Raw genomic sequence first — 26,800 nt, forward strand, 5'->3', positions numbered from 1 at the left:
TGAATAAAAAACCTCTAAAAACACAGTTTAAAAACATATATATATTTCTGGTATATCACATATTACCTTTGCAATGCAGCATGCCTTCCGTTTGAGAAACGGCCAGAGTGACGTGTATACGTATTTCCCACGTAAAATCACAATCATATCGTCTGGTCCGAGGTAAGAGCAGGGAGATAGGCCAGATGATTTTTAACTTATTTTTTTATAGTCATTGTCCATTATATGTGCTTCTTTAGTAATGTCATCCACAATTGGAAAACTTGGCTTTTTATTAATGAATTCATATAATAGAAATCTATGTATTTTATATTTTTCCTGTTTTCTCTCATTTCCTCTTTTCATACTTTTCTTATGCATCTGGGCCTGTAATCACAAAATATTTTATATTACCACATAAAAAGAAAAAACAGCCATTAAAGAATCGTTTGTGATTTGGTCTTAAGTGACTTACTCTTAACTATCCCAACTTATCACAGATTTAGAACGTAGTTTTAACGATAAAACAATCAATTATATTATTGAAAAATGATGGTATTAGCACACAGCTGATTGTAACCATTGACTTCCATAGTAGGAAAACAAAAACGATGAAATTCAATGGGTACCGTCAACTGTGTGCTTGCCATCATTTATCAAAATATCTTCTTCAACATCTATCACAACACTTCCATATTTGTTTTCCTACTATGGAAGTCAATGGTTACAACCAGCTATGCGACTCCATGATTATCAAAATATCTTTTGTGTTCATCAGGAAAAAGAAATTCATACAGGTTTAAATCAACACGAGGATGAGAACATTGACAGGGACAGAAACCCTATGTTTTTTTTTAAATACAGCCGCTGAAATGTATTTTTGTAAAGCTGCCTTGCATGAATGCAAAATTGTGAGAAATATATCTGAAGTGAATTATTGTTTAAATCCTTCCTAATTACTGTTTTTTGCTTTTTACATTAGAGAACTAGATATGTTTTAACTGCAAATAAATCAACAGAAATCAGTTTAAAGCACCTTGTGATTGCAAATTTGTGATTACAGCGACCTCTTCTGGCTACAGGATTACATTCTGAGCAGTACACAAATGCAAAGATTGGACTGCTACCTACCATATCCTAAAAATTAAAAAAAATTCTTAGAAAGACAATCAAGTGAACAAATAGTTTTCTGGTTGGAATAGGTTTATTTGATCTGTCTGTAAACAAGGTGGTTAAATCATGGCATGTATTTTATTCCACGCGAGTTGAATATCAGCTGGTAGATATAAGAAAGAAGGGAGAGAACTGGATATAATTTGATGTTTCTCTTTAATCTGTACATTTTCCACAAGCCCTGGAGTTTGAATTTATGCCAAATATCCCAACGGTGCCATTGAAGCATTGACTTCTCAACAAGGCAGCAGTTAAAATCCATCTCACAGTAGCAACAGATCAGATCTACATTATGGCACAGGATACACAGCTTTATTTATTTTTTTAAACAAGTTTCCACAATACAACGGACTTTGACTAGTGGTCTTTATCCATCTAATACCACCATTTCCCAGAAAAGTTAGTGTACACAGTTTACTTCAGTTTCTTTTTTTTTTGTCTATTTAATGAAGCATTTGTACCGTGCTATGACAATTTGATACATCGCAATAAAGTAGTTTACAAGGCAATGACTTCCAAATGATTTCATACTTGGAAAAACAGATTTAAAAGTCAAATGTGTTTAAGAATTTTGAGGTGGCTGATGTTAACAATAAGACTGCCATTTCATCTATTCAAGACATTCATGAGAGAAATTCTCAGGTAGTATACATACATTTGATTTTTATTTCAAACTGTTAAGCCATTAATAGTGTTTAATATAAATGAACTTGGTGTTACATTGTGTACTTGAAGTGTTGAAAATTTAGTGTTATAAAGTCAGCAACAGATGAAGCTAGCAGTCATCCTTCACAACAATAGTATGGAGCAATTCCGTTAATCCCCTCGGATGCAACAAACAAATTGGTCCTATTGGAGAAACCAAAGTGAAATGGACAAAACCAAAGTGTTACATTGGGATGGCAGCACTTTCACTAAAAAAACAAAACAAACAAAAAAACCCTAACAAATAAAAGAAAAACATCCTACATGAGCTGGCAAACAACAATTATAAGTGCCTGAGCTATTGTAGCGGTGGAATGTCCGTACAGAGTCCGGGATGCAAAGGCTCTTGGGAAACAAGTTAACCCAAACCTTGTAAATGCTGATCTGCCACACACTCAAAATATTCCAACATTAGACCAATGACTTGCAAGACCACATCCAAATACAACAGCAAAAGCATTTGATATTAGGTACTCAAACATAAGGTATAAGGTTAGGAGTAGGTGGTGCAGTTCACGGGGCAGGGACTGAGGTGGGCTAATGCAATTTGGGATTAAATTGAAAATAAAACAAACAAACAAAAAAATAATAAAAAGTGGCCGGTTAACTTCATTTTAAAGACTCAGACAAGGTGATGTAGTTAAGTTTTTGGAAAACTATGATATTGACCTAAAAGATATGCATGCACTTTTTCCATCCTGGACATGCTGTATACAAGGAAGACCATAAAAGCTCAGCAAGGGCACAAAGCACTTGAGAGGCAACAATCTATTTTAAGCTGGTTCATAAGCAGTGCCTAAGGAAAAATTGGACAATGCAGTGACTTCATTTAGTGTTGAATTTATACAAATTCAAAGTTGTCCAATTTCTAAAAATTCTTCATTTTAGGTTTATGGTATGTACAGTAGTGCTGTTTTGAATAAACCTTAAAAATCAACATGCTTGATTTACTGTGGCACAATAAAGTAATCAAAATAAAGAACAAGGAACATTAAACAAAAGAAAAAGCCTCATAAAAATGGACAAGAGTTGGACAGAAAAAATTATCCATCTACTAACTTTTTCTGGTAGTGTTGTCAAGTTGACTAAAAGGGGTAGGGATGAGGGTGTGGGAGGGGTGGATGAGTGTATGGCTGGGCGCTGTGGTGTATTAAAGTGAGCTGCTGTGTGGATGGATGGGAAGGGGCTGCTTTAGTATCCAACTTTCCTCAGGTACTCAGCCATGCCAAATGCTTTCTTGTTGAGCGCTCCTCCGTGGGTACCTTCCTTTCCCATGACTAAAACCAATACTGGAGTACATAAGGAAAGAAAAAAAGACGACAAATGAACAAAACTGAAAAGAAAAAAAAAGTCTTTCCCCCCGATGACACGGGGACATTATAGGATATTACCATTCTTCCCTTGATTGCTATTAAATTTTTTCAAGACTTTAACTGCTTGAAGGAGAAAGCTTAACAGCAAACTTCTTTCTTCTTTCTGTCCCTCAAGTGAAACTAAACAAGCTTAATTACATTAGAACCCTGAATCCCTCAAGTATTTTGCCATTGAGTATGCCTTCTTATTCAATCCGCCTCCATGGACCCCTTCTTTGCCCATTACAAGAACCAAGACTGAAAGAGAAGAAATAGAAAAAAGGGGAAAGTTGAGAAGCGTGATGGTTAGGAAAAAGGGAACAATCATGAAACAGAAGAAAAAGAAATACAATTGCCATCAGAAGTGTTTGCATGCACATGCCTTTCACCATTAAAAGCAACCAAGCAGAGGAAAGTGAATCAAGAGTATTTGACAGAGTAGTCCGAAGTTCAACGCTTGACCCGTGTAGTGCAACATTTTAGTGTACAGGAAAAAGGAAATAGGAAGGGGAATTTGACGCTGCCACATTCCAAAAGACCTTCACAACCCCACCTTCCCACACACCCTAAATCCCATTGACATAAACTACCATAGACCTACCTTACACCATAAAACACTTTCTGACTAAACAAACATTCATCTGTATATAAATTTTGTCTACGGACAATTTAGGGCGCATTACCAATAAAAAAAAGTGCTACATCAATAAAATATTCAACCTACCAAGCTGTTTGGAGCAAACAAATATTACAGTTGGGAAAATACTACTAATCAGTGTCTACATGACTCGACTTGCAACTTGATGATTTATCTTGAACGCTCTACACCAGAGATAATAGGGTGTGGTGGGGTGTTCGTGTAAACGAATGATTGACAGTTCAGTTTTAGATCTTTAAAATAGTGAAAAGGTGAAGGAAAACCTCAAAACAGTTAGATGAAGAAAACCTTAAACATGCACAGTGCTAAAAGACAGCTCTTGGGTAGTTTTCAGAAAAAGAGGAATGAGGGATACTTGTACTCGCCCTTGTATGACCATTTATCCTTCTATTCAGAAAGAGGACCACAAAGGCAGACTGTATGAGTGGGCACATCTTAGCATACGGGGCAATATCCATGTCTAATTTAGTTGTGGGAAAAACATGTTTATTCCAATTTAAACATTTTGAATAATGGCCTATTAATGCCCCACCGCACTTTTCAGCATGCAAGCATTTAAATAATTCCCTAGGCTTGCCCTACATCGATAATCTGTCCGAGGAGTCTCGCACAATAAACTGAATGACAATAATCAATGTGTTTGTATGGGGTGTGCATGATATATCTGTAGGCTAAATTACACATTGCTATTGAAAATTTAACTGATCATACCGGTTTGGCTGTAGTTATTTGCAAACACATGCCGTTTACCTTTGCCAGCTCTGCCTATGGAAACATTGTACGTCGGCTCTCCATTATGACTCTTTGTCCTGATGTCCATTGTCCAGTCCCCTTCCACATGAAGGCTGTCTCTGATCACAGAACACTTCTTTTTCCCTAGAGTCAGCCCGTTGGTAAAGAAGCCCTCTCGGTCTTTGCCAATAATGACATCGATTTCATCGGGCTGAAAAATTAAGTATAACATTTTATTCTCCAGCAGCAAGGTTTGGTATCATTAAGCATTCTGTAAATTATTCATATTCTTTCCAAGACCACATCGTAATTTTTATGTCATTTTGATATGATGGGACAATATTGAATACTTTACATTCTTCATTATATTTGTATATAGTTTGCATGAGTGCATATCATCTGATAAAGCTGTGCTGTATTCTAAATACATGCGAGACTGAGCCCTTGTATTATTTTGCAAGGCCAACAATATTATATTTCTAAGATCAAAACTGTCTGATAGTGCTAAAAATTAGATAGGGGAAAAGACGGAGTGTTCATAGGCGACAGGACGCCATCTTTGTGTTCCTGTAGGGAAAAACTTGAGGCACAGGCGCCACTGTCTGAACTTCCTTCTCTCGTGGCCTAAGACTGCTTGCAGCTTATCTTAAGACAGATCAGACCGAGTCCGATCTCTGTTAACAAGTCAGAAATTCGTCCGATATACTCGACGATATGCACGCCTAAATGACATCAAACAACAATAAATGCAACATGCTTATGCATGGCAGATATCGATATTGCTGAATAATGCAAAAGGAAACGTGTGATTGAATCGCACCTAGATCTATTAACTCCCCATTTAAGACTTCAAAATTGTAAAAGGGATGTTTAAATGGAACTCCTATCTATTTTTTTATTTGTTATTTGAAAATAATGTGGTCATTGTGATACGAGTCGAGCAAGTATGAGGCCGTGGCCACAGCCCTGTGCATTCGTCTGGGCCTCGATCCATTCAACAGAAACACTTAAATGTCCACGTTTATCCACTATAATAAAATAAACGAGGTTAAGTCTCATTGTCACAGCTTTATTAATAAAACCGTTAATAAAAATGTCCTGGTTCATTGTAATATATGTTGCAACACATCATTTTAACGGTTAGCTCAGGCTAGACACGAGACCGGCTCCCCGTGCACGCGTGCTAAACCGGACTAGCTTGCTAACACCCCAATCTGTCCGCTCGCAACAACACAAAAATCACCCGCCAAATTTAACTGCAATGAAGAGCTAACTAAACAAATACTGCAAATATTTTATTCTTACCGTTATACCGCTAAAAGTACCACCCTCTGACGATGCCCAAACGTATTTGGCGTCCGAGTAGCCAACAATGGCGGAATCCTGGCAGCTGCCATCGGCCATCAGGTTATCCACGTAGCTTTGCCAAGACATTTTTCTGTGATTTGAAAGGTTATATAGAATACACTACACCCACTCGAGTGGATTTAACGCTACAAATGGTATATATCTCACGAGTGTTCTACGGATGGAGGGTTTTGGCGTCTCCTGTGCTGTCCGGCTCGTGGGCTTGTATGAAATCTCAGCTCGGGCACGAAAGAAAGCCGACGAACTGAGACAGCGCCTGGGTGTAGTCCCGTGCTATATCATTCCGCGGACGACTCACCACCAACCACTGCACTTTATGCGTGTTATTATGCGGCGGTGAGACAAAATAGATCCGAATATGGATTACATTTACTGCCACTAGCCTGATCTTATCAAATTTAAATTTTGCTTTTGTATGTTCGAGGCTTTTAAATCCGTTTCTTAGACATAATAACAATGTGTAGATGCGATTTAATAATTAGATTTTTTTATTAAATAGTTTAATAAAATGTACATCTGACATTTCAGTTCACACTCCAATCAAGATGTTTTGTAATTTTCTGTTTTAATGTTAACAAACTATATTCTATTGTTTATGTGAATACACACAAGTAATGTTAAATTTCATGTTTAGGTTTAAATTAAACAGCAAGTTGTGATTGCCTATATCTATAGTGAATGACACCCTAAAATCTAAAATTAGGACCTGCAAACTAATTGTAAAATGGAGTTTTGGTTTAGTGTGCCATTTAATAATATTAGATATAAATAAGGTATTGTAATTGTTAAGTAATTTGCTCTTTCTTTCATAGTTCCGTAAAATAATTTCCTAGATTTTTTGTTTTTTTAGTAAGTGGTTAACCAATTTTGCCAAATTTAGCAGATCATCATGTTTTGAGCTCCATGCTTTTTTGGTTACTGTGGTAACCTATGATGTAACTGTGATTCACCACTGACATTCATTATGTATTTTATTATTGATGTCAGGACTGATCATGTGACAAGCGATGACACAAAAAATTGTATATTTACATGCCATTCACAACAGTCACACCCAAAGACTATAGTTCTATTATCTCAACTCACTAATTTGATAAAGTACACTATCCTAAACATTTGACCCTGTCACTCCCCTGAATTTAAAAGTCAATTTAAGATAAGTTTGGAGCACAAAAACATAACAGTAAAACAGGTAGTTAAACTACATTGAAAATGCAATCATTCCTAAAAGAATACACACAAGAGGGGTGTCTCCTCTCTGTTGAATTAAATCACTTCCTGCTTTCCTATACTTGGGCTAATGGTCGTCGGTTTACTTTCCTGAATTTTTGTCAGACTTGACATAAAAAAACTGAAAACATGAACATAGAGTTTTTAACCTAACAGAAAAATAAGAACAACATGCTCAATGGATGATTCTAGAATGTTCAAAAGCGATTAGGTGAAAACAGAAAGGCATGAGTCTCAGGCAGGTCCCGAGTGCAATGGCGTCCCCTTCTGGTTAGACCTTATACTCTGCGGCTTACCATAGCTGTACAGAAACATATGGCACATGTATACATACAGATGCATATGATAAAATAACTCTATGAGGGCAGCTCGTCTAGGAATGATATTATTTTCAAAGTTTTTTTTTGCATAAAGTCTAACGTGCTAAATTAATTATCTTCTTTCTTATCCAATTCAAATGAACACAAATCATTTTCGATCAGCAACTTGGCTGCATGCAATAGCACTGACAAGCTTCATAACTGATGGCAAAAAAATAAATAAAATGCAACCACTCATTATCTCATCCATTTAAAAAAGAAAGAAAGACATTTACACATTACATTACCGTACTTTCAAATAGTACCTTCTCACAACATCTTATGCACAAGAACAATAATACTAAGATTAAAAGAAATGACAATTGCTTTTGTATTGGTTATTTTATTCAGATTTATTGATGTTTTTTATTTTTTTATTAAAGTTTTGACATATACTACATGTCAAAAAAATGAACGAAAGAAATGTCTCTACTAAAATGTAAACATTTTTAAACATTAATTATATCATAAAAATGTGTTTTCAAATGTTTCTTTCTAGTAGAAATTGTACCCTGCATTTTACTATTTTACTGTATCTGTTATTACTAAACGAACCTAATGAACTTGAATGCCAAATAAAGAAAGGTTGTATCGTCATACGTTGCTGCACTAGTCATAGCGTAGCAACCCGTATTCACGAACCCTTTACGCGCCATGCATGTTGCGCTCGTTTCCCAGCATGCATTGCAATTGTTATAGCCATCTTGTCGGGAGGTGAAATTTTTAGATTTTCTTTTTCCGTCTGCCAGTTAGTTAGCCATAAACTTTAATCTTTAACAATTTTTAAATAGTTCTATAACGCATAGCAATCTCTTTAATCGCCGAGCGTGGTGACATACCAGACCGCGTCCGAAAGCGCTTCACAGGATGTGTTTCATACTTATTTGTAGGTAGAGAAGTGAGAGGCAGCAGGGGGAGTGAACGCAGCCGAATCTACGACTGCGGGCCTTAAACACACCGCACCGCCTGTTTTTGCCCCAACCGAGCTCTGTTGACCAGCACATGAGGATACGTTACTAATCGACAAGTCGTTTTTGTACGCGGCTCGTGGACAGTTGTTTTTGTCCGCTGCTGACGCCTCGAAAATGCAACAGGAGAGAAGAGGAAGACGGGTGACGTACAATCATCAGGCGAAACTGTGAAATTTGGGTCCGGTACCTTACTAATCTGCTGTTTTGTGAAGTATACGGATAGTTCAACAAGTCTTTACGGAGTCGTAAACGGCTCGCAAGCATGTCTAAAATGCCGGCGAAAAAGAAGAGTTGTTTTCAGATCACGAGTGTGACTCAGGCTCAAGTCGCGGCCAACAGCGCAACCGACGACACCGAGAGCCTGGACGACCCGGATGAGTCCCGGACTGAGGAGTTGTCTTCCGAGATATTTGACATGTCCAGGACTGACTATGAGACCGAGGTGTCTGCCAGGAGCTCATCTGAGGAGACCCTAAACAATGGGGGCGAGCAAGAGGGACACTTGCCCGCTGTTGCCCCGCTTAACGGAGGGTTTGTTCTGCGTAAGAGCGCAGGAAGCGTTCAGACATCCGGTGCTCAACAGGCTGGCACAGCGAGTACGACTCAACCGGCACAAGTCACAAATTCATCCAGCGCGACTACTATAGCCAGCTGCACCTCACGCTTCAGGGTCATTAAACTTGACCATGGCACCGGAGAGCCGTTCAGGAGGGGTCGGTGGACCTGCACCGAGTATTACGAAAAAGATTCGGAAGGCTCTGTGATAAACAGGACTGTGGATAGTATAAGGCATACGAATGTGACGGAGCCTGGAGCTGATAGAGACAGTGGACTCGGAACTACGGTTGGCTCCGTCATGGCTCAGGTGGGAGTGTCTGGTCAGGGGCCTGAAGCAAACTATGATGGCTCGCATTTAACAAGTCCACAGTATCCGGTTGAACCTCAGCAGCCACATAGTTTCACCGTTGGCCCCCAGCAAATTTTGTCAGGGTCTCCAGAGTCCTTTAGTAATAAGTCAGTGCCTGTGCCTGTTCAACAGCAGGTGCAGGGCAGCCCTCACGTGGCTGTCCCTCAGAGTCTTCAGCCCCCTGTTCATGATGGCTCTCACATTCAGAAATCTCCCAGCATGCCTCCGCCTCAAGTGCACTCGCTGCTTTATCAACCCCAGCAGCAGCAACCGCAACTACCCATAGGACATCATCTGCAAACCCAGCCTGCTTTGATATCCACCAGCCAGCCTGACTATGGTCAGCAGCACATACCCGTTTCAATCACTCAGACCCATCCTGGAGCCGCTCTTTCTGTTGGGCACGTTGTCAACCAGGGCCCATCGCCTGTCCAAACCCCTGGCAATGGAGGAATGCAAGTTTTGGGGGTAGAAATGACAGGTGGGCTTCCATTAGGGAGCCAGTCAGTGTCATCTGTGCCAAACATGGTGCAGCTTCCTGGCGTGGGACTGATGAGCAACATCGCACCCATGGCACCCGGACCCTCAATTCAGCAGCAACCAATGGGGCAATACCAAGCCCAGGGAGTAATGCATGGCTTGCCTACAGCCCCTCAAAGTACCCAGAATGTGCCCACGATACCATTGACAGTACCGGTAACAAGTGTACCCACTGCTGTGCCAGGAAGCGCTCCTGCTGGGGTAACGATACCCAACCTTAATACCTCTGTGCACAACCAGCCGCCCCAGGTGCCTCGCAATGGAACAGCGGTGGGCATGAGCACCCCAGGGATGCCCAGCAGCAGCTTCAGTCACGTAGGTGAGGGCCGGAGGTTGTCTGATGCTTCTGCACAGATTCCTGCTGTTCAGAGTAAAGACATGGTGAAGCAGTCAATCACAGAAAGCCTGCAGCTGCCCAACCCAGCTGTAAACAATCTTTTTGGGATACAAATTTCCATTGATGGGGATGATGACAGGTGAGGCACCATTGCTGATATAAATGATTTTGTGGTGATTTGCCTGAACTTGAATGTGCATGCTAGGTTCCCACGGTTATGTAAAACCTGGAAAACTCATGGGAATTAATATAAGTTTGAAGAAATGCTAGAAATCCTAGACGTTAATTGGTTAAAAGGTGTGGGAACCCTGTTGTTGATTTAGTTTTTATTATTAATTCCAGAATGGTTCCATTTTGGCTCAGATAAGATTGCATTAATTGTTTCATTTGAAAATGATCAAGTCATACTTTTATTTGAAATCATGCTATACATTTAGTACTACTTGTATGTATAATGGTCAGTTAGTCTCTCTAGTAATGCGTCCCATAATGTGCATTTATGCAAAGCACAAATCTCAGCTATGCATGTTGGGGATGTTTTCTAATAACACAATGGATGTGTTGCATGCTTGTTTGTTCACTTCTATTATGTGTTCTGTGATATTGTTGTTAAGATTTTGTTCGCACTTTCCCATGGTTGATTTTAAGCTGAATAATGGTTGTTTAAAGTGTCGATAAGATTTGTTGGTAATTGATTTGGCTTGTTCTAACCATTTTAGAGGAAGTTGTTTTAATACGTAGTTTCTTAAGAGGAAATTTGTACTAGTTTGGTAGTCTGTGAAGACCTAAAAGAATTTTCTTCTCGCTTCCGGTTGATATGAGTGCTGCAGATTAACAGTAACTATAAAACGCTTTTGAATTGAAAAGTGACAGTGTATCTCTGGTGACACAGTTTCAGTTGAGAAGTGTCACTGCATGGCTTCCTCTTAGATGCTTAGCTTTCAGTTCCAGCGTTGCAAGTTGTGCATGATGATACATCAACTAGTTGGCAATCTCAAGAGGAAATGGTGCTTGTAATGACTTTGTGGCTTTAACTTGTGTGCATCTTGAAGTAAGCAATGGTCTTAAAAGGGATGGATTTCAGTAAGATGCCTCCTACGTGCCGCTGAGCCCAGAGTATAGACGCATGTCACTGACTGGTGACACCTTTTGTAACTGATATGGATGGGGAGGCTTTGATAGCGGAGGCCTATCGCAAAGTTAATGGTAGACCTTCCCCTATGTCTCACTTCAAAAGATAAGGTTGCACAGTTCAAAACAATTTTTTCTTTAGCACTTGTTTAAATGACCAAGATAACAGCTTCCCCTTTATACCTCTTAAGACATAGTTTACACATTAAGTTGCTTCGAGTCTGTATCTATAAAAGCACGTGTGTTTGGCCATCTTATACATGCAGTTAGGGCATGTTGAATGATTTCCTTGAAGCTGCCTTTATTTTTAGTAACTTTAAGTTTTTGGGTTGCCATGCATTTTTATTCCCTCACAAGCTTTGAAATTATTTCAGAATTGTTTTATTTTGTAATCTTGTCCATACTCTTTTTATACCTACAAGTTAGTATTAGTACTACAGTCTAGTGTTCTGCAGGAATTTAATCTGTACTTGGTATCTGCTATGCTAGCTATGTTCTGTTAGCCTTTTTTCAAAGAGTGAATTAAATATTTTGAGGTTTTTAAAGTTTGTGATAACGAAGAGTGATGAATAATTTCCATTCCATTCATAAGTTTCTTATGAAGAATTCCAAGAATTTAAAACAGTTCAACAAATACTGTAAAACAATGGATAAGGACACATTTCCACCAATTATCAGGCAATAAATAAATACCATTTATGTAATAGGATTTTTCTTTTTTTACTTTACACTAAAAAGAATGAGATTTTTCTGCATTTTTGTAATTATCATAATTCTGACACGCTGACGTGACTAACACAATGTAGGCCAGGTCCAAGGTTACCAAATAACGGTAATACACAACAACAATAAGAATACTTCTGTGACACATGGGATATTTTTGACATTGCAAGTTCGTGCATTATAAGCGTACATCCGAGGGGCAACCTTGCAATCTCTCTGATGAAGCCAATGCGGAAGTAAGGGCGCTTTTCCATTGCACAGTACCCCACGGTTTGGTTTGGTTTGGGATGGGTCGGGTCAGCTCACTTTGGCGTGGTTAGCTTTTCCATCGAGTTTAGTATCACTTTGTAGTGGGAGGTATTACAGGCAGGTCGTTATATTTGCGCTGCCTACTGCTGTGACATCATACAAGTGAGAGCGTCATTGGACATTCCCATTCATTTATTTATTTCTCAGTCCGCCACAAAATTTAAATTGACCACCACAAATAGATGTTTGCACATCGCGTTTATCACTACCTCTGTCTCACATGACAGTTTGTGTTCAAATAAACACCCGTGGCGTCAGTCGACGGCGCTCCGCTGATCCTCATTGAAGTTGCATTTAAGCATATAATGCTGATGTGCTCGTCGCGAATGTTCCGCCACAAACTGCAAAAAACTGGTATGGTGTCCCTGATTCTCAACATGTGGATGTTTTTCATCGCTAAACGGGAGTTTGGGAACTTATTGCAGAGCACAGATGACAACATGTTTGCTCGAGACAGCGCAAGCTAGCACTAAGGTAAAGCTAAACTACATTATAGCGATGACGCTGGTACTGACAATTCTCTCAGACCAATCAGTGATCTACAGTGTTTTCGCGTCACGTTTGGTATCAGCTCGGATCGCTTGGAACCCCAACCGAGGTGGTACGAAAAAAAGTATCGGGTACCACGTACTGCACCTAATGGAAAAGCTCCCAAAAGTAAGCTAACCCAAACTAAACCAACCTGTGGGGTACTATGCAATGGAAAAGCGCCATAACTTAAAACTGCAATTCATCGACTGGCTGCTGGAGGCTGGCTCCAAAAGGGAGTCAATTCCCATAGACCCCCATGTTAAAATGCCTAACTTTACAGCAGAAAATAATATGTTTACAGCCTGGTACAGACTGGTTTTGGTTTGTATAGCTAATTTTGCCCTTCATTACAACTGTGAGGGGGCGAATTTTTTTGGTTATTTTGAAAAACTGAGACATGTCCCTTTGTTTGCGCCCTTCGTTTACACGCAAACGGATAACTCGCCTCTGAAACCGATTCTTTCTAAAAACTCTGGCCAGCGCAGAGATTTTGACGCCAAACAGTCACAGTATGTGCCAGATCCGCACCTACGTCAAAAGTGCGACCTTGTTCAAAAGAGGAACAGGAAGTGATTTGTTGCTGTTTTCAGGATTCTGATTGGCTTACGTGTGCTTGAGCTTCTCGTTACACCATTTATACACGGCAGGGATGGAAATTAAATTTTTTGTCCACCGGCCACTGTGGCTGGTGGATTTAAAATCTACCAGCCACTCTCTCTCTCTTGTTTTTAACCGACAATCTGTAACTGCATGTGAAATTTACTACAAGATCTACAATACTTAAGCAGTTTATTTAATCTCAAATCTCAATGAAATACTGATATTTTCTCTTTCACTCTTATAAACACATAAACCATGAACTGATATGCATTTCATTAAATCAGTAGGGCAGGTTAAGTTAAACAGACACCTTTAAGATGTTTTCTTTTTATGTGAAATATAAAAGCAGAACATACAGAGCAGAACATTGTCAGACTTGTCTCATTGGCCTCGTACACACTGCATACTACTTTCAGGAGTGACAACCGCATTTAAATGTCTCATGTGCTCATTGCTCACAGCTTTGACCAAAATAATTTAACAGCGTTATGTTTTGCAAAAAAACACTCAGTCTTAGCATTGTGTATTGCATGCATTTGTGTCCACCGTCCAACATCTTGCAGTGTTGCCAGGTACTCATCCTTTTTGTTCTTATATACCGTTTTGGTGCTTTACCATTTGTGGCTTTTGGCTCATGAAGCGATCAAGTTTTTGGTGTTATTTAAAGTGTGAACATGCCAGTACTTTTAAATTTTGATCTTTGAATTAAAGCATTTGGATTTATTTCGGTTTATTATTGGATTTTTCTTGATCACTGTTTTTTCGTGTAAGATCTGGCAACACTAGTCAGCAAATGCTTGTGCCTCTGTCACTTTCTGTACCACGCATACAGAAGACTTTTTCCCATTCTAGGCGTTTATTTTTTCAGAAGATAGACCTGTCATGTCCATGATGAACGTTTAAACACTTTATTAACTACTAGTTGTTCAGTTCGGTTATGTACACACTATGCAGGGGCGGAGCGAGGGGGGGCTTCTGGGGCTCAAGCCACGAATGTTTTGTCAAAAGCCCCGAATCTTTTCAGATCTGTAAAAATGAATTCATCCAGTACGCTAGGTGGCGGCGTTCAGCTTTAAACGCTCCAGTCCTCGACTCCAGAGAACGAATGAGAGATAGTTGAAGGCAAATTAATATGCTGAATCTCCCCACAGTAAACGCATTTTCAAAGTGTTTATTATTACAGTGCCTTCGTTATAAAAGTAAAAGTGTATATTAATAGTTATGTGATGTAAATACTTTTAAAGAGCGTCAACTAATTTATCTGCATGGCTATTCTGCCTGCTCTTCTGCTGCACACTGTCATGGTAACGTTGTATTTAAAGTACATTTAATCACAGTGAATTAAAACTTTGAAAAAAACTTGCTCATTGCACATATCTCTTTTTTATAGATGAATATAATTTTTTTTAAAGACGTCAGAAGTAAGAAGGTGAGAAAGTATATAGTTAGTTAGGCAGCTTATGTTTTGTCCATTTGCATTTCATTGAAAGTCGCAATGATTTTACCTCAGAAATACATTGAGTATTCACATTTTATAAATGTCTATTAATCTCTTACATTGAAATATCCTTATGCGTGATAATTTTCAGTGCAAATAGGAAGAGAGGAGGGTGAAGAGAGAGAGAGAGAAAACGCTTCCATAAGCAGATGAGAAATTGTTCTGCTAGTGAAGTCAGAATTGTTATTCTTTCTTATGTAGCTTTATAATTACTGGATTAGCCTACAGCAAACATATTTTGCCTAATTTTGGATAAGAGAAGTTAAAGTGGCATTGTCAAAATTTGTTATCTTACAGTTTCAGGGCGCATTCACACTATCCATACCAAACCGCGCTCGGGCGCGTTTGACCCCCAAAGCCTGGTTTGTTTGACTAGTGTGATCGATCTGTTCCGCGCCCGGGCGCGAATTGGTTAATCGCGCCGCGGCCGGGTTGCAGAGGTGGACCAGAGCGCGGCTCGTTTTTTGGGGTCGACAGCTTATAAAAACAGAATAATACCTAAAAGCTGCTGTGTGACAGCTAACAAGCAAAAAAACAGAAATAAGTTTTTATAAGCTGTCTAGCTCAAAAAACAAGCGTTTAAAGACACAAAAGTGGAAACAGGCAACTTTTCATAGTACTGCTATTGGTAGAACTGCGTCCACTAGGGGGAAACGTAGTCGGCGATCCACTTTTTTCTCCTTAAAGGCTGGGTTTTACGGCTTGACAACTTATAAAAACTTATTTCTGGGTTCCCCCGGGTGGGTGTGGTTTTCAAATTTGCATAACTGCGCTCTGTCTCTATGTAGAGTTTCTGTAAATGCAGTTGTCACTACCATCATTTTGTGGGAGTTAATTCGGTTGTAGAATGCGGTTGTCAGTCCCGTAAATTACTGAACTGTGTGTGTACAGAACAGGATTAAGCATTAAAAGGTGAAGAGACAACTTCGAATGAATATGCAGTGTGTACGGGACCATCGTAAACTAACCAATCGCGGGACTCCCCATTGTCTGCTTTTCTCAATCGTTCTAATGTTTTTGACCTTCGCCTTTTTGTCCACTGGCTCCTTCTAAGATGTTTTCTCTGCAGACCTCTTACCGCCTACGATGTAATGCCACATTTTTTGAAGTGTGCCTCTTCTAAAAGTGTCCGGGTGAAACGGTATGCTATTTTAATTTATAGCGACGGTGGCCAGTAGGTGAAGTGAGTTTACCCACCACGACACAAAATCACCTGCATTTGGCTGGTGGCGGCGGGTGCTAATTTCCATCCCTGATACACGGGTACGTGTCAATGAACACTTTTCTGAAAACTGACATGTGTGCACAGTTATTTTTTAAACCGGAGAGGTTGAAATGTCTGTTAATAAAAATAGCCGCCCACGTGTAAACGTAGTCTTATATTAAGCCTTAAAGTTCTGCATAATTAAGAGCGTGGCCACTTGAGTGACGGTTGAACATCCACTGCTGTCACTAGAGTCGAGCTAGGGGGGCGTGGTTTCAGCAACCAACCACCTCAGCTTCACCTACATCCCGCCTCTTTACCTATTTTCGGATATCTGCGAGTGATGAGCGGTGATCTTAACAAAACCTACGGGTGACGTCACGGACACTGCTTCCATCTTTTTTTACAGTCTATGCCATGGTAACATCTGAAAGTGTGTTAGATGAATTAGTTTATTGTGAAACATAGATCAAATGTCGCCCCATCTGCTGGTCAGAATGTGTAACTGTTTCTGGTTTTGCATTTTTGTGTGAAATAATGCATTGCATTTTGACGTAAACGGCTTCTGTCAGATGTCCACTTATGTAAGACTAACCAGCTAAACACAAGCATGAAACGTAAAAGTTGGCCTACGTGAAGTTACATACTTTAGCTTTAGCTTAGTTCAAAACAATTGTTTGACCTACTCTGCTAGTCTTTTGTAAGGGCAGATCATTCGTCAGGTGTCAGATATATTGATTCATATGTGCGACTTTGCCTCTCAACACCTGTGCGGGTAAGCATGTACCTTCTCACCCAATTCGTCAGTCTCTCTAATGCCCCTCGGTGATCTCATACAATACATGAAAGCGCTTTGCGTTCCGCAAGTATTTTCGTGATTCTTTTCAAGTTTTCTTAAAACCTCCGTCTCTTAACATAGAAGTACGCAAGCTGTCAAAGTCTTTATAAGAAACTATTTAAATTCATAATTTGGGGGAACTTTAGGCCGGCCTGCACAGTGTAATCTCTCATGTAGACCCATGTGTTAATGTCATGAATTTTTTTTTATTAGAATGAAACTGTTTTTCTTCTTTTATTTTCCTTAGGGGTGGTCATGCTAGATTTTAAGCATGTAAAATTATTTCTCACCCTTCAAGATTTTAAGCGAACTGGATTAAATATATTAAACCATTTTTAGTTTCGTGTGATACTGCAGACTGTGTTGCACAATCATTGGTGTTGGCCAGCATCGGTTTTACTATTTGTAGTATTGTTTTGTAATGCAACTCCTTCCCATAAACTTACTTTGAAGGAACCACCCTCAAATTCCTAACATTGCGATAGTGAAGAAACATATTTTCTTCAAAATGTTTACATTTTTTAAATTTGTAGTAATGCAAAACAGTTGAGATTATTTTTAGCTAATTGATAAACATCAACATGCATAAGACAAACCACGTGCATATGCTTTTGTTCTAGTTTTGTGTCTGCATGTGTATCTATAGGAGTAGGTGGGTAGTCTAGTGTGACCGCACCTCTATGTGTAAACACACACTTTTGTACTACCTTTAAAAATGTCTTATGTTGTTAAAATCATGTTGGGTCGTATTACCTTCCAACACCTTATCTTTCTTTTTATGGAAAGCATCTCTTAATGCACATTTTTATGACGCCTGATTTCAGATATATAAACTGTGTATGGGTGCACCAAGTAAAAACCCAGTAAATAGTAACTATTTGTCTGGTTCCCTAATTTTTATGAGTAAAGGAGCTTGTAATGTGCGTGTGGAACAGGGATTGCATTTCTCATTGGCTTATAGCGGTACAACCCTAGGCAGCACAAAGCTCATATGTGATATTAAACATAGGTTTGGAATCTGCAGAAAATGAACCATATGTTTATTATATCCAGATATAATCTGGCATCTCCTGAGGTTACATGCATAGTATGAAAGAATAGAGCCCTTTGGAAGTGTGTGGTTCTGGGGTATCAGCCCCCACCAGAGAGCAGTCCCCGTTCCAGGGATTCTAGGAAAAGCTGTTTGCTCAGAGTCCAGATATTCACACATGCTGCAAATCTGCCCCTGTCCCCTCCCATTCCTATATAGAGGTCTTATGAAAGGAGGATTTAACTTCTGTAGCTCCTCTATCCCCAATATACAGTAGCACATTCTGTACTTTTTAGGGACTGGCCTCTAGTAGTAGATGGGGCCCTTTGATATCTGTCTGAGGTCACCTACTTTGCGCAAACTTTACTGCAGCAATTTTAAGGAAAGTTTTAGACCGAAACTGGTCGTGAGTAGTGAGCAAACCTTATTTTAGAAGTATAATTGTATAGTAAACTTATACTTATAATTGTATAGTCAATGAGGGTGGAAAAATCTGACAAGACACAATGAAGAATTTACACAGATAAACCAGTTTTAAGACGTACATATGCTTGAAAACATACGTTTTTATGTTCTGTGGTAGTTGCTTATGAGTCCCTTCTTTGTCCTGAGCTGTTAAAGTGTCCAATGTTCTTCAAAAAATGCTTTTCCAGAATTTGAGGGACTCTGCTATCACTGGGACGGTACTTTTTAAAAAGGTCCTAATAAGTATCATTTTGGTACAGAATAAATATGTACCTTTTTTTCAGGTAAAAAAGTTTACTTTTTGAAAACGCACCGCCCAGTGACAACTTTTGTACCTTTTTTCTAACTTTTTTCTTAGAGTGTATAATCCAAGTAAATTATTAATAAAAATTTAAAGATCTTATTTAAAGGAAAACACCACTGTTTTTCAATATTTTACTATGTTCTTACCTCAACTTAGACAAATTAATACATCCATATTTTTTTCAATGCATACTTTTAATCTTTGTACAGCGCGTTGTAAATTTGTTAGCATTTAGCCTAGCCCCATTCATTCCTTAGGATCCAAAGAAGGATGAATTTAGAAGCCACCAAACACTCCCATGTTTTCCATATTTAAAGACTGTTACATGAGTAGTTACACGAGTAAGTATGGTGGCACAAAATAAAACGTGGCAATTTTTTTAAGCCGATAAAAAATTAGAACTATGTTGTGTGGCGGAAGAGCACTTAGTTTGCAGCATTTCAACCTCCACGCGCAGTAGCATCATCCCTCCTGACTTTTTCCCCTCTCGCTCAAACTTCCTTCAATATTACTGCGCCCGTAAGAACATAGTAAAATATTGAAAAACTGTGTTGTTTTCCTTTAATGCCCTTCATAAGTTACTAAGTTACTTAGAAGTTCCCCACAAGACAAAATAATTGATCATCCCATCCATATGGGATTATCCTACTCTTTCCGTCTCTTTGTCCTGTGTTTTTTCAATTACTCATCTAACTCTTTTATTTCTCTCTTTCCACTTGATGGAGTGCAGGAATCCATCCACAGCTTTCTTTCAAGCCTTCCAGTCTGGCAGTAGGCTGAAGGATTCAAAGATGACCTGTGATAGGTATAGTACTGGGAGAGTCCCAGGCGTGAACGCAAGTTACATTTTAAAGTGTGGTGCATGCGCCAAGCATGGCTTTAATGCTTACTTGGTGCTCTCGGACATGCTCATAACAGCGTTAAGCACTAGTGCAAATATAAATGTGCAGTGTTGATAAACATAATATTGATAAATGGGTCAGTGACAAAAACAGTTTGGCAAAATGACAAATAAAAAAAACATGCATCAGGGTTATTTAAATGCACATTGTGTATTATGTGAATTTTATGCAATAATAATTACATTTGCGGCATTTTAAGAAAGTTAAGACTGGATGGACCTGAAAATGTCAAATGGTATAACCGCCAATTGTGCCAAAGAATGAGAAATATTAAATATTTTATCCACCTTGATAGCATATAAGCGTAATCATCAAAAATCATTTTAAAATCTAATTTTATTAGTTATTTCTAAATGTAAATTTTAATGCGTTTTTGTAATATTTTCTAAATAATCTTTGACAAATGATGTAAAAGTGTATGTAAAATAGTCATATTATACTAAACTAGATTATTATATTTTATTCCACAATTTTATTAATATATTTATATTTTCATTTAAAAAAATACTAGTTACACCAATTGACACAGACCGGTTACACCACAGTGACATTTTTGCAATTATCCCCCAAATATTCTTTCAAAATGAAATAAAACCAGAAATTTTAGACTTGGTTTAAAAAAAGAGAATGTATGCAAGTAATATTCAAATTTATTTTGAAATTTTACCCTTTTTTCATTTAATTGAACCATATGGACACAAAATAATGTCACGTCACGACCCAAGTGCTGTTTTCTTCAGAGTAATGCGCTTCAAACCCCCTGACATTAGTATACACTTATATTAGTATTATTACTATGTTACTACTTTTTTAATGTGGGCTTGCTTTGCATTTACTAACACACAATTAATCATTCATTAACTAAAAGCCAGTGTTAAACTGCTGTTTTTATGGCTAGTAAATAATGCGATTTGTGACGCTGTCTTTTTTTAGTTTTTTGTGTGACGAGTATACAATTAGAAAAGACAAATGATCATAAAGGGCAGCAAACGTTCAGGAGCGCCTTTTTAAATACCTTTGCTTGAGGTTATCTTTAGCCACTGGTGTGGTGTGGCTATGTTGAAAGACTGGATCTGATTTGTCATTTGAACAAGTTCCCCAACATGCTGTTTCTCTAGGCAAAGATCGCGCTTGAAATAATGTTTGGTCAAATTTGTTTTTTTAATGGGATGCCTTTCTTCTGACGCTTTTGTGGACATTGTGTATCTAGCGTTTGCAGTTGTAAAAATAACTCGAATAGCCAAGACCCACTGCCTGGTTCCTTGAGAAATGTTTCAAATGATGTTACGGTGGGAAAAATAGACTCCCCTACACAGCATTGCACTTTTGCGTACTCGACTCTTCTGTAGCATGTTAAAGTTGTTTCTGATGTTTGCCGTTATGAGTCCTGCACTCACGCGCTCCAGGTAAATCTGTCATCATTTGCCGCGTTCTGTTGTTTGATTGACGTGCACAATAAACGGTCTACTGTGTGTTGCTTCGCCGCATACTCGCTAAAGTTTAACAGCAGTGCTAAAAGAGGATAAAATTGTGCAATTGTGTTGTCCTTGAAAGTGTGGGTTTTAAAAGTGTACTAAACGCACATATGACTTATTTATTGGAACAAATGTTTTACAAACTCTTTTCCATTCACAGTGCCTCTGGGGGGAGTATGGTCGCCATTGACAACAAAATAGAGCAAGCAATGGTGAGTTATTCTTTCGTTTCATTTTGCTATAAATGTAAAATAAGAGTTATTAGTTATTGGTCATTTTGTATTAACACAAAATTAAAGCTGCAGTCCGTAAGTTTTTCATCTCTATCGCCATCTTTGTTTGAAACATAAAATGCATTTTACATATCAATTAGGGATGCATAACGATTAATCGTGATTGATCTATAGCAGAACAAACGTTTTTGTTTACATAATATATGTGTGTGAACTTTGTATAATAACTATGTATATATAAATAAATACGCACACATGCATGTATAATTTTAAGAAATATATATATTTATTTATTAAGTATTTAATATAATACAAATGATACATAAATATACAAATGTATATACACATGTAAACATTTCTTAAATATATACATGCGTGTGGTTTTATCTATACAAAGTTTTTATACACAGTTCACACACACACACACACACACACACACACACACACACACACACACACACACACACACACATATGATGTAAACAAAAACTTTTATTCTGCTATAGATTAATCAATATGCATTCCTAATAACAATCTTTACATTGGTTAAAGACAAATGACATCAAATGGTACCAGACAGCTCAACTTAGTCATTAAAGGGATAGTCTACTCATTTTCAATATTAAAATATGTTATTACCTTAACTAAGAATTGTTGATACATCCCTCTATCATCTGTGTGCGTGCACGTAAGCGCTGGAGCGCGCTGCGACGCTTCGATAGCATTTAGCTTAGCCCCATTCATTCAATTGTACCATTTAGAGATAAAGTTAGAAGTGACCAAACACATCAACGTTTTTCCTATTTAAGATGAGTAGTTATACGAGCAAGTTTGGTGGTACAAAATAAAACGTAGCGCTTTTCTGGGCGGATTTGGAAGAGGAACTGTATTTTATGGCGTAGTGGTACTTTTGGGAGTGCTTCGACTCGCCTGAAAAGTCCGCTCCCCTTCTCACTCTCATAATGGGAGAGGGAGGGTGTTACTGCGTCGAGTCGAAGTACTCACAAAAGTGCTATTATGCCATAAAATATAGTTCCTCTTTTGAATCCGCTTGGAGAGGCGCTGCGTTTTATTTTGTACCACCAGGCTTGCTCGTGTGGCTGCTCGTCTTGAATGGGAGGAACGTTGATGTGTTTGGTCACTTCTAGCTTTGTCTCTAAATGGTACAATTGAATGAATGGGGCTAAGCTAAATGCTATCGAAGCGTCGCAGCGCGCTCCAACGCTTACGTGCACGCACACAGATGATAGAGGGATGTATCAACAGTTCTTAGTTAAGGTAATAACATATTTTAATATTGAAAATGAGTAGACTATTCCTTTAACAAGTCATTATTATTATAAGCTTGCCATTACTTACTTGGGGTTAGGGTAGAAATACAAAAAGGAGCTGTATGTAGATTTTTGACTGTACAACATAAAAACACTAAAATATTTTTGCAGATATGTATAAAACATGTTAAATTTACATTTTATGTTTCTCTTAAAAGACAATGCTATAGGCCAGGGGTTCTCAAAGTTTACATTCAAAGTCCAAATCTGAATTCTCATCATTTTCATAGGTCCGGAAAAACTGGTCATTACAAAATTCGTCAAGCGTGGTAATAACTTTATGTAAATCATTTGTTTATATCAACACAAATAGTTTGGAAAAAACATAAGTGTATTTTGCATTTAAAGTAAAAAAATTAAACATAAAACATAAGAAATATGCCAAAATTAACCAGATGCAAAATGCATAGCAATCTAATTTGAGAAATGGCTTGCATCAGATGCATAAACCGTGCAAAAAAAAGGTGTGGTTGGTAGACGGAGACACTGACCTAAATTAGGGGTGCAGCTATAAATTGGCCGATGATGCTTGCTATGCTTCTCAATGAAATAAGGTGGGATATATTTAGATTGCTTTTCTTCAAACCTTTTCAGGTATTTTCATGATAATAAAGAATATGTATAATGATAATGTTTCTTTTCAATTACTGATCAAAAGCCGTAGTACATGAAATAGCTGTGCATAATATCTGGGTGTAATGGCTACAGGAAATCACACAGGAAATTTTTTAATAACTTGTTTTATTTTCAGACCAGGAATCCTAAATAAAAAAAAAGAAAAGAATGGTTTACAAGTTTAATATGCATTTTTTAAGTAGCAAATGCACACATTTAATCAATCACATAGAAATTAATGCACTTGCAATATGAAGTGGACACGGGTCCGGATCAAATTCCCTTCGGGTCCAGGTCCGGACTTTGAGAACCCCTGCTAGGCAGTTATATACTTTTGAAGTTCTGCGTTCCGATGTAAAACGTTTGTTTTTGTTTGTCTGTGTCATCCTGCCACTGCAAATTTACCCAATAGTGTATTTCGACAGCTCGGTTGCCAGTTATCACGGTTGCTTAAATGAGACCGCAATGGACCATAAAAGCGACCCTGCAGCGGATGCTAAAAAATGAGCCGCAGATTGAGGTATAAATATCCACACGAGCGTGTTTGTAATTTGCAATCAACGAAAACATTGCAAATGTAAAAATTTAACAGATAAACACATGCTTTCCATCGTCAGATGTGCTCCTGTAGGTATCTGGAAACCTGAGAGCGGGAAGGAGAATAAACCGTCTCTAATATTTAAACGGTGGCGGCTGGTGACTTCTCTTCCAAGGGGCACAAATTCAAAATATGTGTTTGGAGTGTCATGTGTTGCTCGTCATTTCAAAATATACGCTGCGTCACGTGAATCATATGTCTTGTCAAAATACAAGTCTGCTGCACACACGTCAAAAGGATTTATGATAAAAGAGACGCTAACATGCACAAATACCCGTAAAACACTAACTTGACACTAAACTCTGATTACACATGAGATTATGAGAGTATCTGGCAAACGTAAGCATCTCTTTTCATCATAAACCCCTTTCGAAGCGTCTACAGCAGACACGTGTGATGCACATATACATGACGTGCCGAACACATATTTTAAAATGATGAGCCAATCCAAACATAGTTCTAAGATTTTTTGAGTCTTTACTTAATAACATTTATTCTCGTCATGAATATAGCTGGTATGGTGTTTAAATACAAGTTGTAACAAGCTTTACATTGTGCGCCCTCAAAGAGTCGCTGGCCGCCACAGATTTTGAATTTAGACTGCAATGCCAAGTTTGGCCGCTAGAGGTCAATCTTACATACAGCGCCTTTAAAAAAAAGTTTCGGATTGCAGCTTTAAACTATTATGAATGTAAAATTTTATTCATTTCATTAAAATGTGATCTTATGTTTTGGTATCATCATTCAGGATTTAGTAAAAAGCCATTTGATGTACGCTGTGCGGGAGGAGGTGGAGGTGTTGAAGGAGCAGATAAAGGAGCTCTATGAGAGAAACTCTGTGCTGGAGCGAGAGAACCTCGTGCTCAAATCTTTAGCCAACAACGAGCAACTTTCCCAGCTCTCCGTCCCGACAACCTCCAACCCCACCAACGCTCCCTCCCAGCTTGGGTCAAACCCGGCCCAGGCTCCACCTTCCCTGTCCCAACCTCAGCCTTACCTTCAGCTGGATGTCAACAATTCAATGGAGTCCCTACCGCTACAACCGCAACCCAACGTTACCTCTGCTTGAAGCGCACCCTTATTCTTCTTCAGCAAATCCTTATATCATTATTATTATTATTACAACAGCAGAAGGTGTGTCTTGTTCACTACCTGCAGTGTGCTTCAGAAAGCGTGCATGCTGTCGGCCATCCTCGTGTCAGGACAGATGACCGCGAGGAGGTGTTTCCTGCTCGGGCACAATGCAAGCATGCCTGCGGACCACGGTCTTGATTTTGGTCCCGCATGGTCCCGTCTCCCCGGACAAGGTGGAAAGCGACCGATCCAGAACGACAGAGTTATTTTTTTAATAAAGCGAATCCAGCCATGAAAGAGGTGTATTTTTAGCATCGCAGTTTTCATGTTGTAAGAACAGATATAGTCTATTTTCAGAGCCACCAAACTTCACAAGATGATTTTTGATTCACCCGTCAAGTTGAATTGTACTGTTTGTTATTTATTACAGGGCTGCTATTTTCAGAAAGGAACAATGTCACAGAAACTGATGGGATAGAGAGGAAGCTTTTCAATAACTCAATCTGACAATAATTGGTCATAAAACGAAGCGGCAGTCTACAATCTAAATCAATGCAAACAAACAACAAAGTAGCAGTGGTTAGACGTCAAACACTAAAAGCAAAGTTTCCCAGCAGTTTAAGAATGTGAAGGGGTTAAGACCTGGTCTGAATGTACATTTTGTATAAATGTGTAAAGTATAAAAAGAGCTTAAGTTTGTACAGGTTTGTGGGAAAAGATCTTAACTGAATCCTCATTGATCTACCCTGATGAAGAAAACTTCAGTTCTGTTGCTAGTATGTTGGGGGAAAAAAGAAGTCAGTTGCCATATTCTCCTACCCCCTACCCTGATGTCTTATGTTTTTGGGGTCGGGAAGGGGATTTAAAAAGAAAAAAACTGTGAAATTGTTCAACCTACTTTGTAACCAAAGATGCAAAGCTGTGTAATTCATTTTTTTGTTATGCACACTCTTATGTACTTTTTTTTTAATGTTCTTCACAACAAAACTCTTTTTGTTGCTTTTAGGCATGTTCTGCATGATCTGTCATCTGTAAATGTCAAACCACTTTCTTACCTCATATTTGTATTGGGCACTCATATTGTAAGTAGTCTGTGAACAGCGTCAGTGGGGTCTGGAGATATGGAGATGATGGTAAGGAGAAAAAAACAAACTAGTGTACAAGATGCACTAGCCACAGAAAATGAAGTGAGCCATGTTTTGTTCATTTAAAAATGGTGTTTGAATTTCATATGCCAATAGTTTTGTTACATTGAAAATTTTTAATGTATTTAAATAAATGCAATATTCAAATTACGAGTGCAGTATTCTGGCGTGTAATATTTGCATTTCATTACAGAACGTCAAACCATCCGTAATGCTGTTATCTCCGCTTTATACATACACTTTTTTTCCTTTTCACACTTTAAGTGGTTTTACATGATACCACTCAAGGCATTGACTTCCTCATGCAGAGGAAACAAGACACCTCTACCTTGATGCGTGGGCTGCTGACAATTATGGTTTTGCACCTAGACTTGATCGCATTAAATGTTGGCATAAAAATAGCTTTGTATGAATGTATTGGGATTATTATAGACCTGTATGACACTTTTTGTGGTTGTTCATACCAATTAAACATTATTGGAT

At 38.4% G+C, this 26,800-nt stretch overlaps 2 protein-coding genes across 4 annotated transcripts; one reads left to right on the top strand and one right to left on the bottom strand.

The window, feature by feature from the left end:
• Nucleotides 1-1,291: 1,291 nt before the first annotated feature.
• pfn2a (profilin 2a) lies at nucleotides 1,292-6,257 on the bottom strand. Of its 2 annotated transcripts, XM_055202983.2 has the most exons (4): nucleotides 5,905-6,257; nucleotides 4,618-4,810; nucleotides 3,369-3,467; nucleotides 1,292-3,146 (listed from the first exon to the last, which is right to left on the bottom strand). In XM_055202983.2, exons 1-3 carry the CDS (start codon nucleotides 6,031-6,033, stop codon nucleotides 3,370-3,372), a joined length of 420 nt encoding a protein of 139 aa, XP_055058958.1. In that variant the 5' UTR covers nucleotides 6,034-6,257; the 3' UTR covers nucleotides 1,292-3,146; nucleotide 3,369. The 2 variants fall into 2 exon arrangements, with proteins under 2 accessions (XP_055058958.1, XP_055058957.1); XM_055202982.2 differs by lacking the exon at nucleotides 3,369-3,467 and having other exon boundaries at nucleotides 5,905-6,253.
• A 1,916-nt stretch (nucleotides 6,258-8,173) lies between these two features.
• Nucleotides 8,174-26,467, top strand: LOC129442734 (TSC22 domain family protein 2). 2 transcript variants are annotated; one of them, XM_055202984.2, is made up of 4 exons: nucleotides 8,174-10,450; nucleotides 19,675-19,749; nucleotides 21,482-21,533; nucleotides 24,847-26,467. In XM_055202984.2, the coding sequence occupies exons 1-4, from the start codon at nucleotides 8,790-8,792 to the stop codon at nucleotides 25,165-25,167; spliced, it is 2,109 nt and encodes a 702-aa protein (XP_055058959.2). In that variant the 5' UTR covers nucleotides 8,174-8,789; the 3' UTR covers nucleotides 25,168-26,467. The 2 variants fall into 2 exon arrangements, with proteins under 2 accessions (XP_055058959.2, XP_055058960.2); XM_055202985.2 differs by lacking the exon at nucleotides 19,675-19,749 and having other exon boundaries at nucleotides 8,178-10,450.
• Nucleotides 26,468-26,800: the final 333 nt, after the last annotated feature.

The sequence above is a fragment of the Misgurnus anguillicaudatus genome, chromosome 2 (genome assembly GCF_027580225.2).
Source record: "Misgurnus anguillicaudatus chromosome 2, ASM2758022v2, whole genome shotgun sequence".
NCBI classification, from domain to species: domain Eukaryota; kingdom Metazoa; phylum Chordata; class Actinopteri; order Cypriniformes; family Cobitidae; genus Misgurnus; species Misgurnus anguillicaudatus.

Bases quoted from the DNA above. Each gene is read 5' to 3' on its own strand.
- pfn2a (XM_055202983.2), bottom strand. From the start codon at position 6,033: ATGTCTTGGCAAAGCTACGTGGATAACCTGATGGCCGATGGCAGCTGC. The intron at 4,811-5,904 runs GTAAGAATAAAA...TTAATTTTTCAG, and splicing joins GTACTTTTAGCGGTATAACG to CCCGATGAAATCGATGTCAT. The intron at 3,468-4,617 runs GTAAACGGCATG...CTTCTCTTTCAG, and splicing joins CATAGGCAGAGCTGGCAAAG to TCTTGGTTCTTGTAATGGGC.
- LOC129442734 (XM_055202984.2), top strand. From the start codon at position 8,790: ATGTCTAAAATGCCGGCGAAAAAGAAGAGTTGTTTTCAGATCACGAGT. The intron at 10,451-19,674 runs GTGAGGCACCAT...GATGGAGTGCAG, and splicing joins ATTGATGGGGATGATGACAG to GAATCCATCCACAGCTTTCT. The intron at 21,534-24,846 runs GTGAGTTATTCT...ATCATCATTCAG, and splicing joins ACAAAATAGAGCAAGCAATG to GATTTAGTAAAAAGCCATTT.